The sequence below is a fragment of the Pseudorca crassidens genome, chromosome 14 (genome assembly GCF_039906515.1).
Source record: "Pseudorca crassidens isolate mPseCra1 chromosome 14, mPseCra1.hap1, whole genome shotgun sequence".
Lineage (NCBI taxonomy): Eukaryota > Metazoa > Chordata > Mammalia > Artiodactyla > Delphinidae > Pseudorca > Pseudorca crassidens.
The window spans coordinates 39,731,829-39,751,064 of NC_090309.1; the positions used below are offsets into that span (position 1 = coordinate 39,731,829).

The window sequence follows — 19,236 nt, forward strand, 5'->3', positions numbered from 1 at the left end:
TTAAGTCAAGCTGTTTGTAATGTCACTAACATTGTGATACCAATAGATATCAAAATGAAGACACCTGTTTTTGATAGGAAGCTTCTGTTTCATATTACTAGGTCATTTATTACACCCATTATGACTCATAATATATAAGAAACAAATAATATAAAATATTTTTAAAAATCTTATACATGAGAAGTCAAGCCAAAACAAATATTGTCAGCATAAATAATTTCACATGACCATTAAGTTTCATGTTTGTTGAGTATAGATTTTTATTGGAAAATGTTAATCACTCTTTTCAGTATTTGAGTAATGAATTATTTATTTTGCTGCTCCCATTCCAGTGAACACAGTATGTATTCATACACAGTATGTATGGGCTTTCAATAGCTACTGTACATATAGAATCATACTGAAAACTTCACTTATCCCGCATCATAATTGTACTTATCTAACTGGCACAGTTCCTTTCAGGTATAATATGGTTACTCCAAAGTTATATTTGATAAGTTAATACAGGTTTTTAATATACCAATAACTGTATTCCTTTAAAAACTTAAAACAGTAACGGCAGCTTATACATTGCCTATTAAGATTGTGAATTGGTGATTTAGCCATTTATGAATACGCTTTGGTTTTGTTTACTATAATTAACCTGGATGCTTTTTTTTAAGATTCTTACCTATTTTTACCTATCTTCACTTATCTCTCTTCTTAATTACTTAATGTGTTTAAGTTATAATATACACTAAAGGTTATTTCTGGTTTTTTAATGTTGGCTCCCAGGGGCACAAATTCTTAGAACAAGTATTCCATACATTAACTGTTTTTGTGAGAAACTGACTGGATACATTTTTCTGATTAAACTCTTTAGACTGATATTGCTACTAGGTAAATATTGGGTTGGCCCAAACGTTCTGTTCAGGTTTTTCCATAACATCTTATGGAATACTTTCTGAGGTGCTTTTCATATTCTGAATCTCATCTACTTTTTTTAGGGGATGGTGGTTCTTACGATTCTGTCATCTTTTCAGATGCCTTCTGATTCTGGGGAATAAGCCTAGGCTCTAGAATCCCTTATGATATACTTTAGAAATCCCATTATACTTTTATTCTACCCTTTTGGATTGTCTCACTTATCCATATTCAGACTTGTGATTGCCCTAATGCCTTCTCTTTGATTCTTAATAGTTCTTCTGATTCCTTCTGCCACACTCTGGAATTATCTAATACTTGGGTCAAAGTAGTATACAGATTTTGTCTCATTACATTGGCTTCTCAGCCAATTGTATCCCCTGATGTGTTGCTGTTCTGTTTTAGGCCGTCAGTTCCCTTTTGTTTTATTAATTATAAGGATCCCTTTTTTCATAGTTTTCAAAAATAATGCTTATTGGCATTTATTGTTTATCTCCTATGTGCATAGAATGAGCTTTGAACATGACATGGTATCCACTCTATTCTTAACCCTTAAACCTTAGAACTAACTGGACTTTGGGAATTCCCTTTAATCATGTTTGCTGTAATACAATGATATGTTCATATTTTAGGGAAAATGATTTCCAGAACAAATGACTCTTCTAGGATACTTACATAAGTCATGTTTTTTTAGATGATTTATATATGGAATATATTTAACTACATTTGAAAGCATAAATTATATGAAATCTCTTACGAAATTTTATAGAATGATATGAAATATCTCCTTTATATTTCTATATATATTGGTGCTTCTAGTATATTTAATTAGGATGAAAATGTTGTATGTACCAGGATTTAAAATTTGTAATTTTTATCTAGGGTTAAGTTTGGAGCAAGTTGATATTTTATGGCATTGTTTAGTAGAAGATTCTGAGTGTTATGATGACGCACTCCATTGGTTTTTAAATCAAGTTCGAAGTAAAGATCAACATGCTATGGGAATGGAAACCTACAAACATCTTTTCCTGGAGAAGGTAATTTTATTTCTTGACTGTTTGTATTGTTTTTCTATATTTCCTTTTTCTTTCTTGAAATGTAAACTGTAATGTTCATTTTTTCCTGTTTGAAATACTTTTAAAAAAACTAGTCAAATATACTGCTTTTCAGCAGTCCTTATATAATTTTTGCCACTTAGATTTTGCTTTAATTTTGTCCTCTACAGTGTTTATATCTAAATGAATACTTAGTTTATGTTTACAAAAATGTTATGTTCCTTAGCTAAAGTACTTAAACTGACAGTAATTAGAGTAACTCTTGGTAAACACTAATAAGAAATGTGGGGGCTTTTGGTGTGTATTTTAAAAAATCATGAGTAACATTGTAGTTCAATTTTTCAGGGGTGGTGCCCACCCCACTAGTGTGAGAGCCGTATTCTGCAAGTCTTTCCCTAAATGGTATGGTTTTAGCCAGTCTTCCCACAGATATAAGCCAGTGTTCAGATTTGTAGATTTCTGGGGAGGCGTTTTTAGGAAGTGCTGTCATGGTACTAAAGATACTCCTCTATCCAATTTTTGTTTTTATTTATCAGGTGCCACAGTTGGTTCAGGTGATAATTTTCCATTTGAATTTTAAAACATTTATGATAAAGCAATAGACTTTATTATTCCTATGCTAATATTTGAGATTATAAAGGCTCTCTGGGAAGTCTCTGTGACAGAATTGAGTACATATGAATGAGTTTTGGTAATGTAAACTAAATCACTTAATAGATCCAAGACAAAGCTACAAATAGACCTTCAGTTATCTTAATTTCAAGCTCTAACTTATATACAAACTGTACATGTGGCTATACATATTATAAATGTGTGTAGTGTAGGTATACAATAAATAATAAAATTTAAAAATTTCCTTTGGTTCGGGTCGATGTACATCTCAAAAATTGAAACACGTATCAGGTTTCACTTATGTCATGAATAAAATTTTCATTAAATTATCTATTTCTAAATTGTCACTAAAAATCTCAGTTGATACATTTTTTTCTGCAATATTTTTTAGTAAAACTAGGTTTATTAATTTAAATCTGTTATGTTAAATCCAGTAAAATGAAATCTGCTAACTTAATTATCATACTAAACCCTTAAAAAAATTTTTTTTTAAGATGCCCCAGCTAAAACCTGAAACAATTAGCATGACTGGCTTAAACCTGTTTCAGCATCTCTGTAACTTGGCTCGATTGGCTACCAGTGCCTATGATGGTGGTTCAAACTCTGAGGTATGGATTTAGGTTTGTCATTTTATTAGGTCAGCTTGTAGAATTTTTGTTGTTGTTGTTCCTCAAATTAGATTATTGAATTATATAGTCTACCAAGCACTGAATTTACTAACTATGCAGACTTTTATTCTAAGGTTTTAAAAAGTTTTATCTTTTGGTTTTAAAAAGTTTTATAAAGCAAAGTTGATAATTTTGCATTACTAAAGATAACCTCGGTTGTACATAATGAAAACTTGGGATACAAACTTCAAGCTATGAAATAAGTAAGTCACGAAGATGTAATGTACACACAGGGAATATAATCAATAATACTATAACGACTTTGTATGGTGCTGGATGGTAATTGATCTTATTGCAGTGATCATTTAATAATGTATAAAAATATTGAATCACTGTGCTGTACACCTGAAACTAATGTAATATTATATGTTAACTATAACTCAATTAACATGACTTATTATACATTCCTTGATTAGTAAAGAAGAAAGGTTGATTTGTCTAAAATCTGTTTTTCATGCCATTTGTTGTGGCCAGGCTTTTCGCTGCTCTTGGGCAACTCCAGAGTTCCTATTGGTAACTTCTGTTCTGGAATGGAGTCCACCTAAAATCATTTCTGACCATGAGGCATGATGATCAATTCATTAACTGAAGACTGTCACAAATTCCTAGTCTTTTTTTTTTTTTTTTTTTTAACATCTTTATTGGGGACAAATTGCTAGTCTTATCTCTGTTTCTGAGTTCCATTTGCCTAGTTGGGTGGCTGCAAGATTTTGTTGAATGCATTATTCCTAAACTCACCTAACACAGATTGTTATTTGAAAGTCTTCCTTATTGGACATTTGTTCATTAATGATAGCTTTGATTTATGCAGTATACGCTAACATTTTTCATTAATTTTCTTTAGAGGTTGAGTTGTTTATAATAGAAAACTGATGTTAATCTATGTGGTAAAAAATAATTTTAATTGTATTTAGAATGCTTTCATAGTATCTTCCTACCTTCTTTCCTGGTTTGAATAGTGTTCTGTTTGTTTTTGTTTTTAATTTTTTGGTCCTAACTCTTACTTTGATAGCACTATGATAAGTTTCAATTTGGTTATTTCAGATAACCAGACAGATCTGATTTACCTAATTAGTCATACTCTAATTTTGAGATAATACTGCTTTTTAAGTAGATGATATGAACACTAAAGGTGTTCTGTCCCCTATCAGGTTATCTTTCTTCACCCTGTTCAACTTTTGAGAACTTTCACTCTCCACTTTTTCTGTAATTTTCAGTGAAAACTTTTTTTCATCTCATGGTTAATGTCATAAATTTAAATGTCACCTTCGGTTAGCAAATCTTTTTAATTTTCTGTGAACACCTGAAAGCAATGACTTTTTCAGAATAAGTTGGATGAAAGCGTTAACATGTGATGCTAATAATTATGTGTTGTTTTTACTTTGTAGCATGTTTTGAGGACTTGAGTTTTTCCCACTATGTAGTCACAACTTTTGAGTTAAACATTATACACATACATAGTTAGAAGATTTATAACTAAGTATTTTTACAAGTACAGGTATGTTTCAGTGACTGAAGAGATTTCCAAGACTTTTATCATTATTATTAAATATTAGTTAATAACACTAAGTTATTTTTAAATATTTTATAGGATATTAAAACTCTTTGATATTTAATGCCTTTTAAATTTGTAACTGCTCTTCTAATAATTTACATTGTTTGACAAATAATAACATTTATAGATGTCATATTTTTCTTTCTTAGCTTTGTGGTATGGACCAATTTTGGGGCATTGCTTTAAGAGCACAGTCTGGGGATGTCAGTCGAGCAGCTATCCAGTATATTAACTCCTATTATATTAATGGTGAGTGATTTGAAATATTGTCTGATAGGTAATTTTTTATGCAAGTATTTTTTGTTTAGCTATAACTTGTTTTCTTTAATATAGCTAAACAAGAATATAGGATTGATATACATATCTAAACATCTGATTTTCAGGTAAAACGGGTTTGGAGAAGGAGCAAGAATTTATTAGTAAGTGTATGGAGAGTCTTATGATAGCTTCTAGCAGTCTTGAACAGGAATCACACTCAAGTCTCACTATTATAGAAAGAGGACTCCTTATGCTGAAGACACATCTGGAAGCATTTAGGAGAAGGTAATTTTTTAATACCACATTATTAGAATGAATTTTAGACTTTTTTTTTTATGCTGATATGTCCAAAATATTCTTAAAATTAAACTAAAGGTTTTCTTGGGGGCAGGTAGAAAGCATAACTTACCAGAAGTGAAGGGTTAGTAATGGAAGTAATTTTTATTCATGATATGTACCATTTTGCTGTGGAATAGGCAATATAGGTTCCTGGTAAATACTGCAGAGCTTTAAAAATCATAAGACTGAGAAGATATGCATGAATAAGAATCTCTAGACAGAATTCCATCTCTGAGAAAGTATTACTATGATTGAAATGGCAGAACACCACTACCAAAAAAAGTTTCACTAAAACCCTCACCAAGAACATCAAATAATCTCTCATAGTTGAATCAAGTTGAGTCATTTGTTTCATTTGCTGTTTTTTTTTCTTCCTGGACTAGGAGACAGTATTTTAATTTTGAATTTCCATTTACCATGGAAACATGATCAAAAAATTCTGTGTTAATGAATATCTGTATAATTAATTTAGACATACCCTGTGTAATACAGAAATAAAGCAAATTAACATTTATGAATATATCGACTGAATTGAAAGGTGAGTAGATAGTTTTAATTAAGAAATTCTGTTTGTTAAAAATCATGAGTAAATGTAAAAGTACAAAGAACGGTTGAAAAAAATTGTTAAGATTAATAACTTCTTTCAACTTCAGAGCTCAGTTTGATAATGAAAAACTTATACAATTTGTAAATATTGACCTTTTGTTTAAAATATCAGGGAATACTGAATAAAGATTTTCTACACATTCCTTATAAATAACATGGCTCCATGCTTTAAAACATTTAGGTATCGCAAAATTCTTTATTTTGATTATGATTATAATTTGTGGAAATTCTACTTAATTCCTTGTGTTTTTAAAGAATGTGTAAGGGAACGCTAGAGTTTTTTGCACAGAAACTTCACACTGCCTCATAATTTTGACCACTTTAAAAACTAAAAATAAAAAAGCAAATGTGATGTTTTATTCAAATTAATAAAAAATTAATACATACTCATAAAATTCAGATATTACACTAAGATAATACTAAAGAAAATCAAAGTCTCTATCTTTTCCTATCAGAGATATTTACTCGTAATGATACGATAGGTATTCTTCTAAAATTTTCTCTGTGCTGCAGGGCCTACAAACAAACGAAAAAGGTCCTTTTGATTCAAGCCCCTAGTCCTCATACAGTGTTACCAATGGTTTTAAAATAAGCGCTTATTTTAAAAGTCTTTAAAAACAAATTGTTTCCTAAGATTCAATGGTGCGTTTTATAAGTTTAACGAATTTCAGTTCAAAAATTCCTTCTCAGATGTACAAACTTTTTTCTAACTCAAAAAAATTGATTATAGTATCCTTGATAGAAGTCTTTGTATTTGTTTATGTTTTACTCTAAAAGTTAATGTTGGTGTTAAATAATTTATATAAATACTATTTTGTGGATGGCAAGTAAAGAAACTAGGAAACAGAATTGAATATTCAAAAGCTAAGAGCTAGTTTTAAAAATTATCTAGGAATTTTCATGCAAATCCTTGTGTAGTATCATTGTACAGTTCAGGTGCTTAATGTGCTTAGTGCTACTCCTAATTTAAAATTGCCTTAACATTTATAAAATGAAAATATAAAGTAATTATTGTGTTTATGTATTCCTTATATTAAAAAAGTAAATAAAAAATGTCTTTTTAAAGGGGTTGCTACTCCTAATTTGAAATTGCCTAACATTTATAAAATGAAAATATAAAGTAATTGTTGTGTTTATGTATTCCTTATATTAAAAGAGTAAATAAAAATGTCTTTTTAAAAGAGTATTCTTTAAAAGAAAAAAAAAGGGGTATTCTTTTTAAAAAGAGTTAAGGTTATAGTCTTAAACAGTGGTCTCAACCAGAAGCGATTTTGCCAGAAGCGATTTTGTTTCCCAGGGTACATTAGATAATGCCTAAAGACATTTTTGATTATCACAGCTTAAGGGAGAAGGCGGTGCTGTTGGCATATAGTAGGTAGAGGACACTGCCAAACATCCTGCATTGCACCAGATAGACCCCTCATAACAAGAAGTTATCAGGCCCAAAAAGATTACTGTTTTGCTCATAGAAGCTGGACATTGGATCACTTCTAGGAAATCAAGTACATTTATTCCCTTACTTGCCTTCCTTCTATTCTAGAATTGCTGATTAGTTTTAGACATTGATAATTTTTTCTTAACTAAATTCAGGTACCCTGGATCCTGTCTTCAACAACTGAAAATAAGTTAGAAAATTAATATTTAGTGAGTGTCATGCTAGATGCCTGTTTCCTTTGAAATATTAATCTTTATAACTCATTTTATGGTTTTAGCAGTCATGGAATCGGCTCTCAGTTTTTAGGCTGGTTAACATATATTTACTACAATACAGTTCTGTCTTTGAAAAATATTTCTTAATACCTTTTTTCCTCTTTTGAAAATAGGAACGACAGCTTGCCATTTACTTACCGGATTAGTTTGTTTCTTTAAATTCCTCCTGCCTCTGCTACTCCCCTGCGTCCCCCCACCCTCCTTTAAAAAAAAAAGTGTTCCTAATGGGTCTTTTTTTTTTTCCCCAGTAATTTTTCTTAGAAACTAATTTTTAAGGAGCTCTTAGCTATATTTACACATTTAACTTTGATTCAATATGATGAATCCAAACTTAAACTTAATGTTGTAGAGTAAATTGGGACGTACTGGACCCTTTTGTGGGTGCTTTCATTTTGTAAAATAGTAAAAACTTCTGTAACATTAAAATGGTTTATAATGATATCCTTCCTATGTGTGGTTTTTGTGTGTTTTAGGTTTGCATATCATCTCAGACAGTGGCAAATTGAAGGCACGGGTATTAGTAGTCATTTGAAAGCACTGAGTGACAAACAGTCCCTGCCGCTAAGGGTTGTATGCCAGCCAGCTGGACTCCCTGACAAGGTAGTTACATAGTTTTAGTTTCGAAATTGATAACATTTCCCAGTTCAAATATATGTTCTTTTTGTATTTTTAAATTGGTTGCATCTCATATTTCAGATGACTATTGAAATGTATCCTAGTGACCAGGTAGCAGATCTTAGGGCTGAAGTAACTCATTGGTATGAAAATTTACAGAAAGAACAAATAAATCAACAAGCTCAGCTTCAGGAGTTTGGTCAAAGCAGCCGAAAGGGAGAATTTCCTGGTAAGTCCATCAGTTCATATTTTCTAGGTTCTATTATATATCGACTTCACACCTTTACTTCTTTGAAGACTACCGAGCATGTTCATGACTCTCCCCGCAACCCTTCCCCCCACCCCCGCCATGCCCTCCCCTACCCTTGGTATGGTGCCATTGATTCTTAGACAGGAGTTAAGTTTTTTTTTTTTTAAGATGTTATTTGCAAACACTTGTCCTCATTTTTCTCAAAAAAATTCTACTTTTGGAGGTTATTTGATAAGCAGTTTGAGAACTAATAAGTTTAAGTGTCCATACACTACCTAGTACCCAATTTTACTCAATAAATTTTTTTTTCTATTTTGATATATTTTGTTGTTGTTTTGAAGCATATGAAAACAATACATCATTAAGTTCCATCTATGCATCTCCCCTTACCTCCAAAAAAGTATCATATTAAGAAATTTTTCATATGGGCCTGATAGGCATATTTGATTCTTCCCTTACTGTTAAACCACTGGTGCATCTTTAGTGTCTTTCCATAGCACATAAAATAGGAGCTAAACAGAGGAACAACCAAGAAAGCTGTTGATTACAGTTTAAAGGTCTGACATTGTAACAGGCTAACTATATATATAGGGGAAAAAGTCTTAAAGTTTTAAAAGCTTCTTTTTAGGACTTTTAACCTGCTTGTGTGCAGAGTGATAATTCTTTGACATCTTTTAGTAAGGAGGCAACAATATTGCTACACCATGCTTAAGATGAAAGTATATGTATGTGTCTTCTAAAGTATATCAGGTCCTTTTAATTAATTAATTAATTAATTTATTTATTTTTGGTTATGTTGGGTTTTCACTGCTGTGCTCGGGCTTTTCTCTAGTTGTGGCAAGCGGGAGCTTCTCGTCGTTGTGGGGCGCGGGCTTCTCATTGCAGTGGCTTCTCTTGTTGCAGAGCACGGGCTCTAGGTGTGCAGGCTTCAGTAGTTGTGGCTCACGGGCTCTAGAGCGCAGGCTCAGTAGTTGTGGCGCACAGGCTTAGTTGCTCCACGACATGTGGGATCTTCCCAGACCAGGGCACGAACCCGTGTCCCCTGCATTAGCAGGCGGACTCTCAAGCACTGCGCCACCAGGGAAGCCCTAATAAGTATTCTTGGTTAGAGGAATAGAGGTTGAGAAGTCTCCTTCCTACCCCTATCTCTGAATCTCCCATTTCCCTTTCCTGAGGCAAATGTTCTTAGGTATTTTTCAAGAGATAATAAGATTATAATGTAAGAATATTTGTATATATACAGTTGACTCTTGAATAATGTGGGGGTTAGGGACACCAACCCTCCACACAGTCAGAAGTTCATGTATAACTTGTAGTTGGCCCTTCATACCCATAGTTCTTTCATATCTATAGTTGTGCATCTGTAGACTCAGCCAACTGAGAATCATGTAGTACTGTAGTATTTACTACTGAAAAAATCTGCTTATAAATGGGTCTGCACAGTTCAGACTGTTGTTGTTCAGGGGTCAGCTATATACTTAAAACACAAATGGTAGCATTCCATTTATACTCTTGACCCCTTGTTCGTTGTGCTTAATATCTTAAAGAACATTCCATATTAGTACATATAGAAAGTTACCACATTCTTTTTAAGATCTGCATTGTCTGTAATATGGTGGGTACCATGATTTATTTTACCTGTTCTCTATTAATGGACATTTGTTTCCTTTCTTTTGATATTATAGTATCATAGATAGTATCCTTAATACATACATAATCTAATGCATGTTGGCTAAATACCTAGGTATGGAATTTTGAGATCAAAAAGTATGTTTTTGTTAACATTGAAATATATTATACATAAAGAGAATATGAAATGAGTAATAATAAAATGAAGACCACCAATGTACCTACCACCCAGATTAAGGAGTAGAACATTATTAGAAGCTAGTTGTGTGTCCCTCCCTGATATCATCCTTTCCACTTCCCCTTAACACTATCTTGATTTGTTACTCTTTTTTTGGTGTTCTTTATAGTTTTACCTCCAGTGTATATATTCCTAAACAATGTATTTAGTTCTGTGAAACAGATAAGTGTGCACAAACTTGATGGATTAAGGAAAAGAGAGTATGGCCTTGTTAGGTCGCAGAAGAACACAAGCTAAAGAGGATGTACTTTCACCCTCTCTAAAGATTTGTGTAAAGCCTCATCTGAGGTTATCAGTGAGAAAATTCTCAAGTTTAGGTCTTGGCACAGTGAAGACATATTTTAGTGCTGTAATGTTGACAAGATGCTGAAATACCAACAGAAATACAGTCACAGAGTCTCTTCTTTTTCTAATCTCTTCATGACTTACTTTAGCTCTTAGGAATAGATCAAAATAGAATTTCTTCTGTGAGGTAATATGAATGTCTTCTGCTGATTTAAGCAGTAGGACATGAAAGTGAGAGTAAAAATTTCACTGTCATATTCTGGTAGTGAACATGACTGGTAAAGACAGTCTGGGTTCAGATAAGAATCTGGACCAGGTTCACTTGCCATTCTTTCCTTAGATAGAGAAGATATTATGAAGGCAGCAGAGATTTTGGTCATGTGGCCCTCAGTAATACATTTTTCTAGTCACACTGATCCTGTTCTCTATCCTTCACATCTGATGCATAGCAGTTGGATCTCCTTTATCATCCTCATAATTCTTTTTGTCTCTCTCCTATGTTGACTGTTCTCTTTCCAGTATTCCATACCTTCTTTATTGGTTCACTTTTTTATTTGGCTGGAATACAATGCAATTGTCCAGTAGCTTCTTGAGAGAATGATGATATGGGGTAAAGTCTGTGATTCTTTGAATGATCAAAAATACATTTCCCATACTTTAAGTGGTGATTTGGCTGGGTATAGAATTCTAGATTGGAAACAATTTTGTTTCAGAATTTTAGAGATATTACTACATTGTGTTTTGTGGTTCTGTTATTGCTGTTTAGAATTATGAAGCCATTCTGATACTTTTTTACACATCCAATTTTTTTTTCCTCTTCTAGAGCTTAATGAATCTTCTTGTTCCTAATATTCTGAAATTTTACAATACTAGGCCTGAGTATGGATCTGTTTTCAACAATTGTAATGGGTACTTTAATATTTAGAGGTCCATTTTAGTTTGGCAAGTTGTATCTTTAAGTTCGGGGAAATTTTCTTGAATTAGTCTTCCTGTGTTCTGTTTTATCATTTATCTCTAAATTCTTTATCTACGTGTTTCATCTCTTGGACTATTCCTAATTTACTTATCTTTTCTTTCCTATGGTTCATTTCTTTGAGTGTTAACTTCCTGAGAGATGTTCTCAACTTTATTTTACAATTCTTTTGAGTTTTTCATTTTTGCTGTCATGCTTTTAATATCAGACATCTGTTTTGTGTCCTCAGAGTACTCCTGTTATCTTAGTTGAGATATCTTTTTGAGAATATTGGGGTTTTTTCTTTCCTTAATTGTTGAATCTTTAAAAATCCAGACTGATGTTGCCTGCATTTCAATTAGAATGTTTAGCTAATTACCTCATTATTTTCTGTTAATCTCATCTCGTCTTTAACCTTATATTTACCACTCTGGCATTCTTTATTCCTACGTATAGATTGAAAATTTTCCATTTGCTTTCTTTTTTCTTCCTCTTTCTAATGAATTTCCCTTAAAAATGTTTATGTTGCAGATCTGGTGATGAATTTTCTCAAGCTTTTTTTGTTTGAATAAAAAGTTTGTTTTGCCTTCAATTTTGAAAGAAATTTTCACTGGATATAGAATTCTAGGTAAAGAAATTTTTTTTCTTTCAGGACTTCATAAAAAAATTTCCCATTATCATTTGGCTTGCAAAGTTTCTGACCAAAAGTCTGTGGTTTTTCTTATCTTTCATCCTTTGTATACAATGTGTCTTTTTAACTGTGCTTCGTTTTAAAGATTTTTCTTTAACATTGATTTTCAGCAGTTTGATTATTAATGTGCCTTGTTGTGTTTTTGTGTTATGCAGCTTGGGTTTAGTTCAGCTTCTGGGTCTGTTGTGTATTTATAACATTTATCAAATTCGAAAAAGGTTAGCAATTATATATTTTTTCAAATATTTTTTTCTTTTTCCTTACCCTTCACCATAATTTCTGGGCTTCTAATTAAATGTATCTTAGTCTGTTTGTTAGTGCCTCATAGATCACTGAGGTTCTGTTCTTTTCCTTTATTCCTTTTCTTTTCTTCTTCTTCTCTCTTTTTCTTTTCCTTCTCTTTCTACTGCTTCGATCCCTCTTCTCTTTCCCTCCTTTGTCAGGTGTTGATCTTGTTCCTGTGCCAAATCAGTATAAGTCAGATTATGGATTATAAATTTGTGTCTGGCTTAGGATTTATCTTTTTGAGGTCTTGATAGTAACTGTAAGTGCATTTGATTTCCAGCTTGCAAACTTGTTTGCTATTATCTGTTCTCTTTTTTTCCCTGTCAGATGTTTGTAAAATTTTTAAAATTTACTTTATTGCAGCTTCAGAGGATAAAAATTAGATATGTGTTGTTTAATATATCATCATAACCTAAGAATTTCTAAGATTTCTTTTTCCTTTTCTTGTTTTGAAACATTCATTGCATTAATATATTAAATTTTGGGGGACTTCCTTGGTGGCACAGTGGTTAAGAATCTGCCTGCCAGTGCAGGGGACACAGGTTCGAGCCCTGGTCTGGGGAGATCCCACATGCCGCGGATGCTAAGCCTGTGTGCCACAACTACTGAGCCTGCTCTGTTGAACCCAGGAGCCACAACTACTGAGCCCACGTGCCACAGCTACTGAAGGCCGTGCACCCTAGAGCCCGTGCTCCGCAGCAAGAGAAGCCACTGCAGTGAGAAGCCCATGCACCGCAACGAAGAATAGCCCCTTCCCACCACAATTAGAGAAAGCCTGCACACAGCAGCGAAGATCCAATGCAGCCAAAAAATAAATTAATTTTTTAAAAAAAGATACTAAATTTTTTAAAGATAGCAACTTTTTCGAGAACCGTTAAGGAATAAGCAATTCTTAAGTTAAAAAAGATCCTCAAAAGTAGTAGAACATAGAAAGCTGCTCAGTTAACTGTAAAAACCAATTCAGCCGTTATAATTGAAAGTTGATACGTTATGTACACAACATGTAGGCCTAATTCACATATCAAATAGAGTCCAAAATCCTAGATAAACTGCTAGCCATCTTAGTTCTATTTTGTAACAAAGTCGTGCATGCTTAGGGTCTCTAACAAACTGGGAAGCAAATCAACTCCATATTATCTTAGCAATACATCACTACTAAGGATGTTTTATCTCACTATTGTAAAAAGATGAACAGTCATAGATTTATTAGATTATCTCAGTAACATAGAAAAGAAATTTTATTAATAAAAATCTACCGAAGTATTAAAAGTTTAATATAGAGTTTCTGTTCATCTAGTAGCCCATGTTTTTCTTAAGCACTAATTTTAAATGATTTGGATAAAACATTACTATCAGAAGAGGGAACTCAGTGATAATTTGAGGGTAATATAATGATGAATAGGAAACTAAAGAAATCAAGTGTTTTGTAGCAATTTAACAAACATAAGATACTTGTTTGTTTGTTTTGCTGCACGTGGCTTGTGGGATCTTAGTTCCTGACCAGGGATTGAACCCAGGGCAGTGGCAGTGAAAGTGGTGGAACCTAACCACTGGACCACCAGGGAAGTCCCTAGTTAGGGTACTCTTAGTGTGACGTGTTTGTGGAATATATGAGACTAAAACATTTTTGAGATATGTAAATGAACACTTGAATAAGTGATTATACCTAGCATCTCTATATAAAATATTGTAGAGATGCCATGTTAATTTCTTAATATATTTTACCTAAATCTGAATGAATTTTTACTTTAAATTGGATGAAACTACTCTGAATAATAAACTGTGTGAATAAACTAAACAGTATCAGAAGTTCTGAGAGGAAAACCTGAAAGGATAATAGATGAATTTCAATACTAGCTATTATACATTTAAAAACTACAATATTATCTCATAAAGAGTGTTAATTAAATCACAATAGATAGCAAAGAAATAGTCTTATGAGATGTTCGGTTTAGGGGCAGAAAGAAAAACCCTGCTTCTCTCATGTTCAGGATGAACTTAAAGTATTTTTTATACACACATGCGCGTGCATACACACAATAAACTCTAGGACAATTCAGAAGATATAGGATTGAAAATTTATCAAACTTTTGGGAGGGCCAAGGTTTCTAGGCTTAGAAATAACAAGAAGGGAAAAAAACATAGGTTTAGCTACACAACAATTAGCAATTTTGCTACACAACAATTATATATTTTTTTAATATATAATTTTATTTATTTATGCATGCTGCCGCGGGTCTTAGTTGCGGCATGCAGACTCTTAGTTGTGGCATGCAGACTCTTAGTTGCGGCATGCATGCGGGTTGTAGTTCCCCAGCCAGGGATCAAACCGGGCCCCCTGCATTGGGAGCATGGAGTCTTGCCCACTGGACCACCAGGGAAGTCCCATACACAACAGTTATATTTAAGGAAAAATACTGAAATGAATCTTACTGGAGGAACTCATTTTCCTTTCCTGTGTTTGAAATATTTTCAGGTAGAATTTTCTTACTTGAGTGGAGGGAAAAGGTAATTTTAAAACGTTATGTGTTGTTGTGGAAAGCAGTAATCGTGCTTCACTCATTCCTGAAAATAGTTGGTTAGTGCCTATCCAATGGAATTTTCCTACATTAAGTTAATAAAATTTAACAATATTTGAGTTTAATTATTCATCAGATATTTCATCATTTTGCTTAACTTTCTTCCTCTGTCCAGCATTTTCTTTAAAAAAACTTTTTTTTCATGGATTAAACAATAATTAATTTGAATGCCTGCTGTTCTAATGCTGGGAATACATGTGTGCCTTTGTGGAACTGGGTTGGGTTTTTTTTAGTGGGGGAGACAGATACTTAAATATAATATCAGATGCTAATAAGTGCTTTACAGAAAGATAAAGCAGAGTAAGGGATTAATAGTGAGATGAGGCTTTTTAGATTGAGTAGTTAGGAGGAAGGCCTTTTAGAGCTCACATTTGATGAAAGACTTGAACTGTGGGAATGATCCATATGCATTCCTGGGGAGGAGCATCTTAGACCTTGAGATGGGAACATGCTTGATGCTTTCAAGAAAGAACATGCTTGTGTGGCTAAAGCATATTTTGGTAGGGACAATGGTGGGAAATGAAGTTGAAGCAAAGAGGACTTATGAATTCTAGAAATGAATTGCCTCAGTCTATTGAGTTCGTTGAGCTTACTGTAATCTAGAATGTTGTAGCTCATCTTTTTTCGTTTCTTGTCAGAACTTTTTTTCTGCCATATAATCTATTTTGTGTTGATAGGTAGTAACAGGGAAGAGAAAACTCGATCATTATAAATACATGCTGGTTACTTGTGAACTAAGGCATTAATGAATCTGTTTCTCCTGCATGTATTGCTAAGGGGAAAAGCTGTAGGTTCCCAGAAAGCTCTGTAGTGTTTTTTACTTGTAAAAATTTTCATATTATTAAGCAAGCAGGAATTGATCTTATTGGAGTGGTGCTAAAGGAGGATTTTCTTATAATTTTTACTGCCTAAGGCTAACATCAGACAACAGAAAATAATATAAGAAGTATGCTTGGCTCTGTTTCTTCTGCACTCAAGAATTCTATTTAAGCTTAATGTCCAGTGGAATTAATTACTATAACTGTGTATTCATGTTGGCAAGTAAGTTAACTCTTATAAAAAAGTTCACTTATGTTTTCTGTTTTTAAGGAGGCCTTATGGGACCAGTCAGGATGATTTCATCTGGACATGAATTAACAACAGATTATGATGAGAAAGCACTTCATGAGCTTGGTTTTAAGGACATGCAGGTACGCGTAAATGTGGTTTGAGTTTTAATCATCTGTTGACTTATAGTCAATAGTTATTTAGTTGAAGATACAGTTCAAAAACAGTTCTTACTGCTTTTGTTAAAATTGTAAGGGAAGTTATTTCCTACCTCACAGATTTATTAAACCAAAAACTTGATATGTCTAATTATGTGTTGATTTTTTCCCCCCTGTTGCTCCTGTTTTTATAGATGGTATTTGTATCTTTGGGTGCACCAAGGAGAGAACGGAAAGGGGAAGGTGTTCAGCTGCCAGCATCTTGCCTACCACCCCCTCAGAAGGACAACATTCCGATGCTTTTGCTTTTACAAGAACCTCATTTAACTACTCTTTTTGATTTATTAGAGATGCTTGCATCATTTAAACCACCCTCAGGAAAAATGGCAGTTGAAGATAGTGAGGTGACTATATCATTTCATTTTCACAAAATCTTGTTTTGTCTTTCTGTTGAGTGGAAAATAATTTTCTCAGTAATCTCTTAAAAGCAATAAAACCAAGGAATCAGTTTATTAATTCATTAACTATTTAAGTACTTAATATATCCCAGGCGTGCTGTTCACAAGGATCAAAATAGACACAGTTTCAGCCTTCATTGAATCCAGTGGGGAAGACAGGTAATTGACATGCCTAACAGATAGTTTCAAGTAAACTAACAGATAAATAGTTTCCGGTAGAGATAGTTGCTACGACTTGCCATTATTAAGGACTGGTGATAGACAGACTGTTTATATTTTATTTGGTCAAGGAAGGTTTCTCTGAGGGAGACCATATAAATCTGAGCTTGCAGGGTGAAAAGGAGCCTACTAAATGAAGTGGATGAGGAATGATCTGGATAAAGTAAACTGATTCCTGAAGCCCTTGATGTAAGAAGGAGTTAGGCAGGTCTGGGAATTGTTTGGGAGCTGGTAAGTAGAGTGTGGAAGGTAGTGGGAGAGTAAAATGAGGGGAATGAAATGAAAAGATAAACAGAGTCAAACTGGCCATGGCAGGCTATTTCCAGTTCACTCAAAGTAAAGTGGACAGCATTGAAGTATTTTAAGCAGAGAGAGAGACATATGTTTTGATTTTTGACTTAAAGGTAATAGGTTTGTTTGGCAAGAATAGAAGAAACAGTAAGGAACCTAATGTAGTAGTCCAAGGAAGAATTGACTTTAAATAACATCTTTTTAGTGATGACTCACAAACTTAGTTCTGCAGACCAAACCTCTTCTCTGAGTTCCAAACTCATATATCCAGTTGTTTACTTGATGCTTCCACTTGATGTCCCATAGGCATCCATTCTTCTTCATTCAACTGGAATCCACCCAGTTGCTCATGCCAGAAACCTGGATGCCATCTCTGTTTTTCTTCTTCCTGAACCCGAGTCTATCCCTACTTCTAATCCAATCTACCACAAGTAATGTTGTTTTGACCTGTTGTCCACTTAATTTATTTCCACTGCCGCCATTCTGTTTCAGGGCACCATCTTTCTTGGAAGAATCATTATTTTGAGACTGAGTGGCAAATAAAATAGTGGTGCTTTTATGACTTTCCTTATGTTAGGCTAACTGTTATTTCTTTCCCAACAATGTTAAGTGGCTTCTTTCTATGTTTCCAGAATGTGTTTGGTCATGAATGACCAAATTGAGTCATCTGTTCCCCATAACCTGGTTTCTTTTGTGGTGGCATATTCTTAAATTCCTAAGAAATCCCCTTTTTGTTCAAGCAGAATAATCAATAATAGATGTCCATAAACCTTCATTTCCTCACCTGTTAAATTTTATGCCATAAATACTTAATAACCTTTTACTTCATGTCAGCAGTGTATTGCCAGTTTAAAAGAAAGATAATTATAAGAATTTCCCAATTTTCCAGGAGGGTGCTAGTGTTCTACACAGTGTGTTATGGGAACATAAGCAGTAAACAAAAATTTGGGGAAGATTTCTGTAAAAGAGGAGTTATTTAAATTGGGTCCAACTGCTGATAAAAGAAGGAAGAGAAGCATTACAGAGTCACAGAAAAGTGAATGGCATGATTGAAAAATTGGGAGTGTGAGTATGATGTAATTCAAATATAAGGACAGAAAGGGAGATTGTAAGCTATACCACAAAGGACCTTAAGAGGTTTTTATTCTTAGTAAAATAGATGGCTGTTATCATGGAAGATTTTAAAACAACAAAATGAGATCTTTTTTGGACTTTCAGAAACAAAGTTTTGGTGTTAGTGTGGAGGATTATATTAGAGAAAACAAAGACCAGAGGTACAAGAGCCAGTTAGTAGGTCATTGTAATTGTCCATTTGAGGCCTAAACCAGAGAGAGAGCATTCATTTTGGGACAGTTATATTATTGAACTTGGTGACAAGTATGCCATTGGTGGCGTGGGGTTTCTTTGTTGAACAAGACCGGTTCAGTCTTGAAGAGGATTACCAGAAGAATAAAGGATCTCCACTGTGTATGACCCATATTGTAGGGCCTTTCAGTCATAATGTAGAACATAGTCTTATACACCTGGGAGATTTTTTTTTCTTCAAATAATTTTTTGCACAGAGTTCAGTCCCTTCCTCCTTTCCTCCCTCTCTCCCCACCTTCTCTTTTTTAAACTGGATGTTTACAAAGGAATGAATTTTATTTCACTGAAGAACTCTCAGTGCCTTGTCCCCAAATAAACTAGAAGTGTTACTTGGGTTGCTTCTCTTTCTTCATCAGGGCTGTGAAAAGCAAAGTTTACTTTGAAACTCCTGTCTCTAAGATTCTCTTGCCTTCAAAGTATATTAGCTTTATACCATTGTACAAAAAGAACGAAATTACTTTTTGTAGA

At 33.5% G+C, this 19,236-nt stretch overlaps 1 protein-coding gene across 7 annotated transcripts in view; it reads left to right on the plus strand.

Annotated features, from left to right (window-relative positions):
* USP34 (ubiquitin specific peptidase 34) overlaps positions 1-19,236 on the plus strand; it is a 231,535-nt gene that overhangs the window by 126,363 nt on the left and 85,936 nt on the right. For 6 of the 7 annotated variants that reach the window (XM_067704953.1, XM_067704955.1, XM_067704949.1 and 3 more), the window contains 8 exons: positions 1,786-1,940; positions 3,065-3,178; positions 4,943-5,042; positions 5,177-5,336; positions 8,180-8,306; positions 8,403-8,550; positions 16,320-16,420; positions 16,630-16,839. In XM_067704953.1, the coding sequence (XP_067561054.1) occupies positions 1,786-1,940; positions 3,065-3,178; positions 4,943-5,042; positions 5,177-5,336; positions 8,180-8,306; positions 8,403-8,550; positions 16,320-16,420; positions 16,630-16,839 (1,115 nt within the window). The remainder of the gene's footprint in view (positions 1-1,785; positions 1,941-3,064; positions 3,179-4,942; positions 5,043-5,176; positions 5,337-8,179; positions 8,307-8,402; positions 8,551-16,319; positions 16,421-16,629; positions 16,840-19,236) is intronic. The other variant, XM_067704952.1, reaches the window with a different exon arrangement.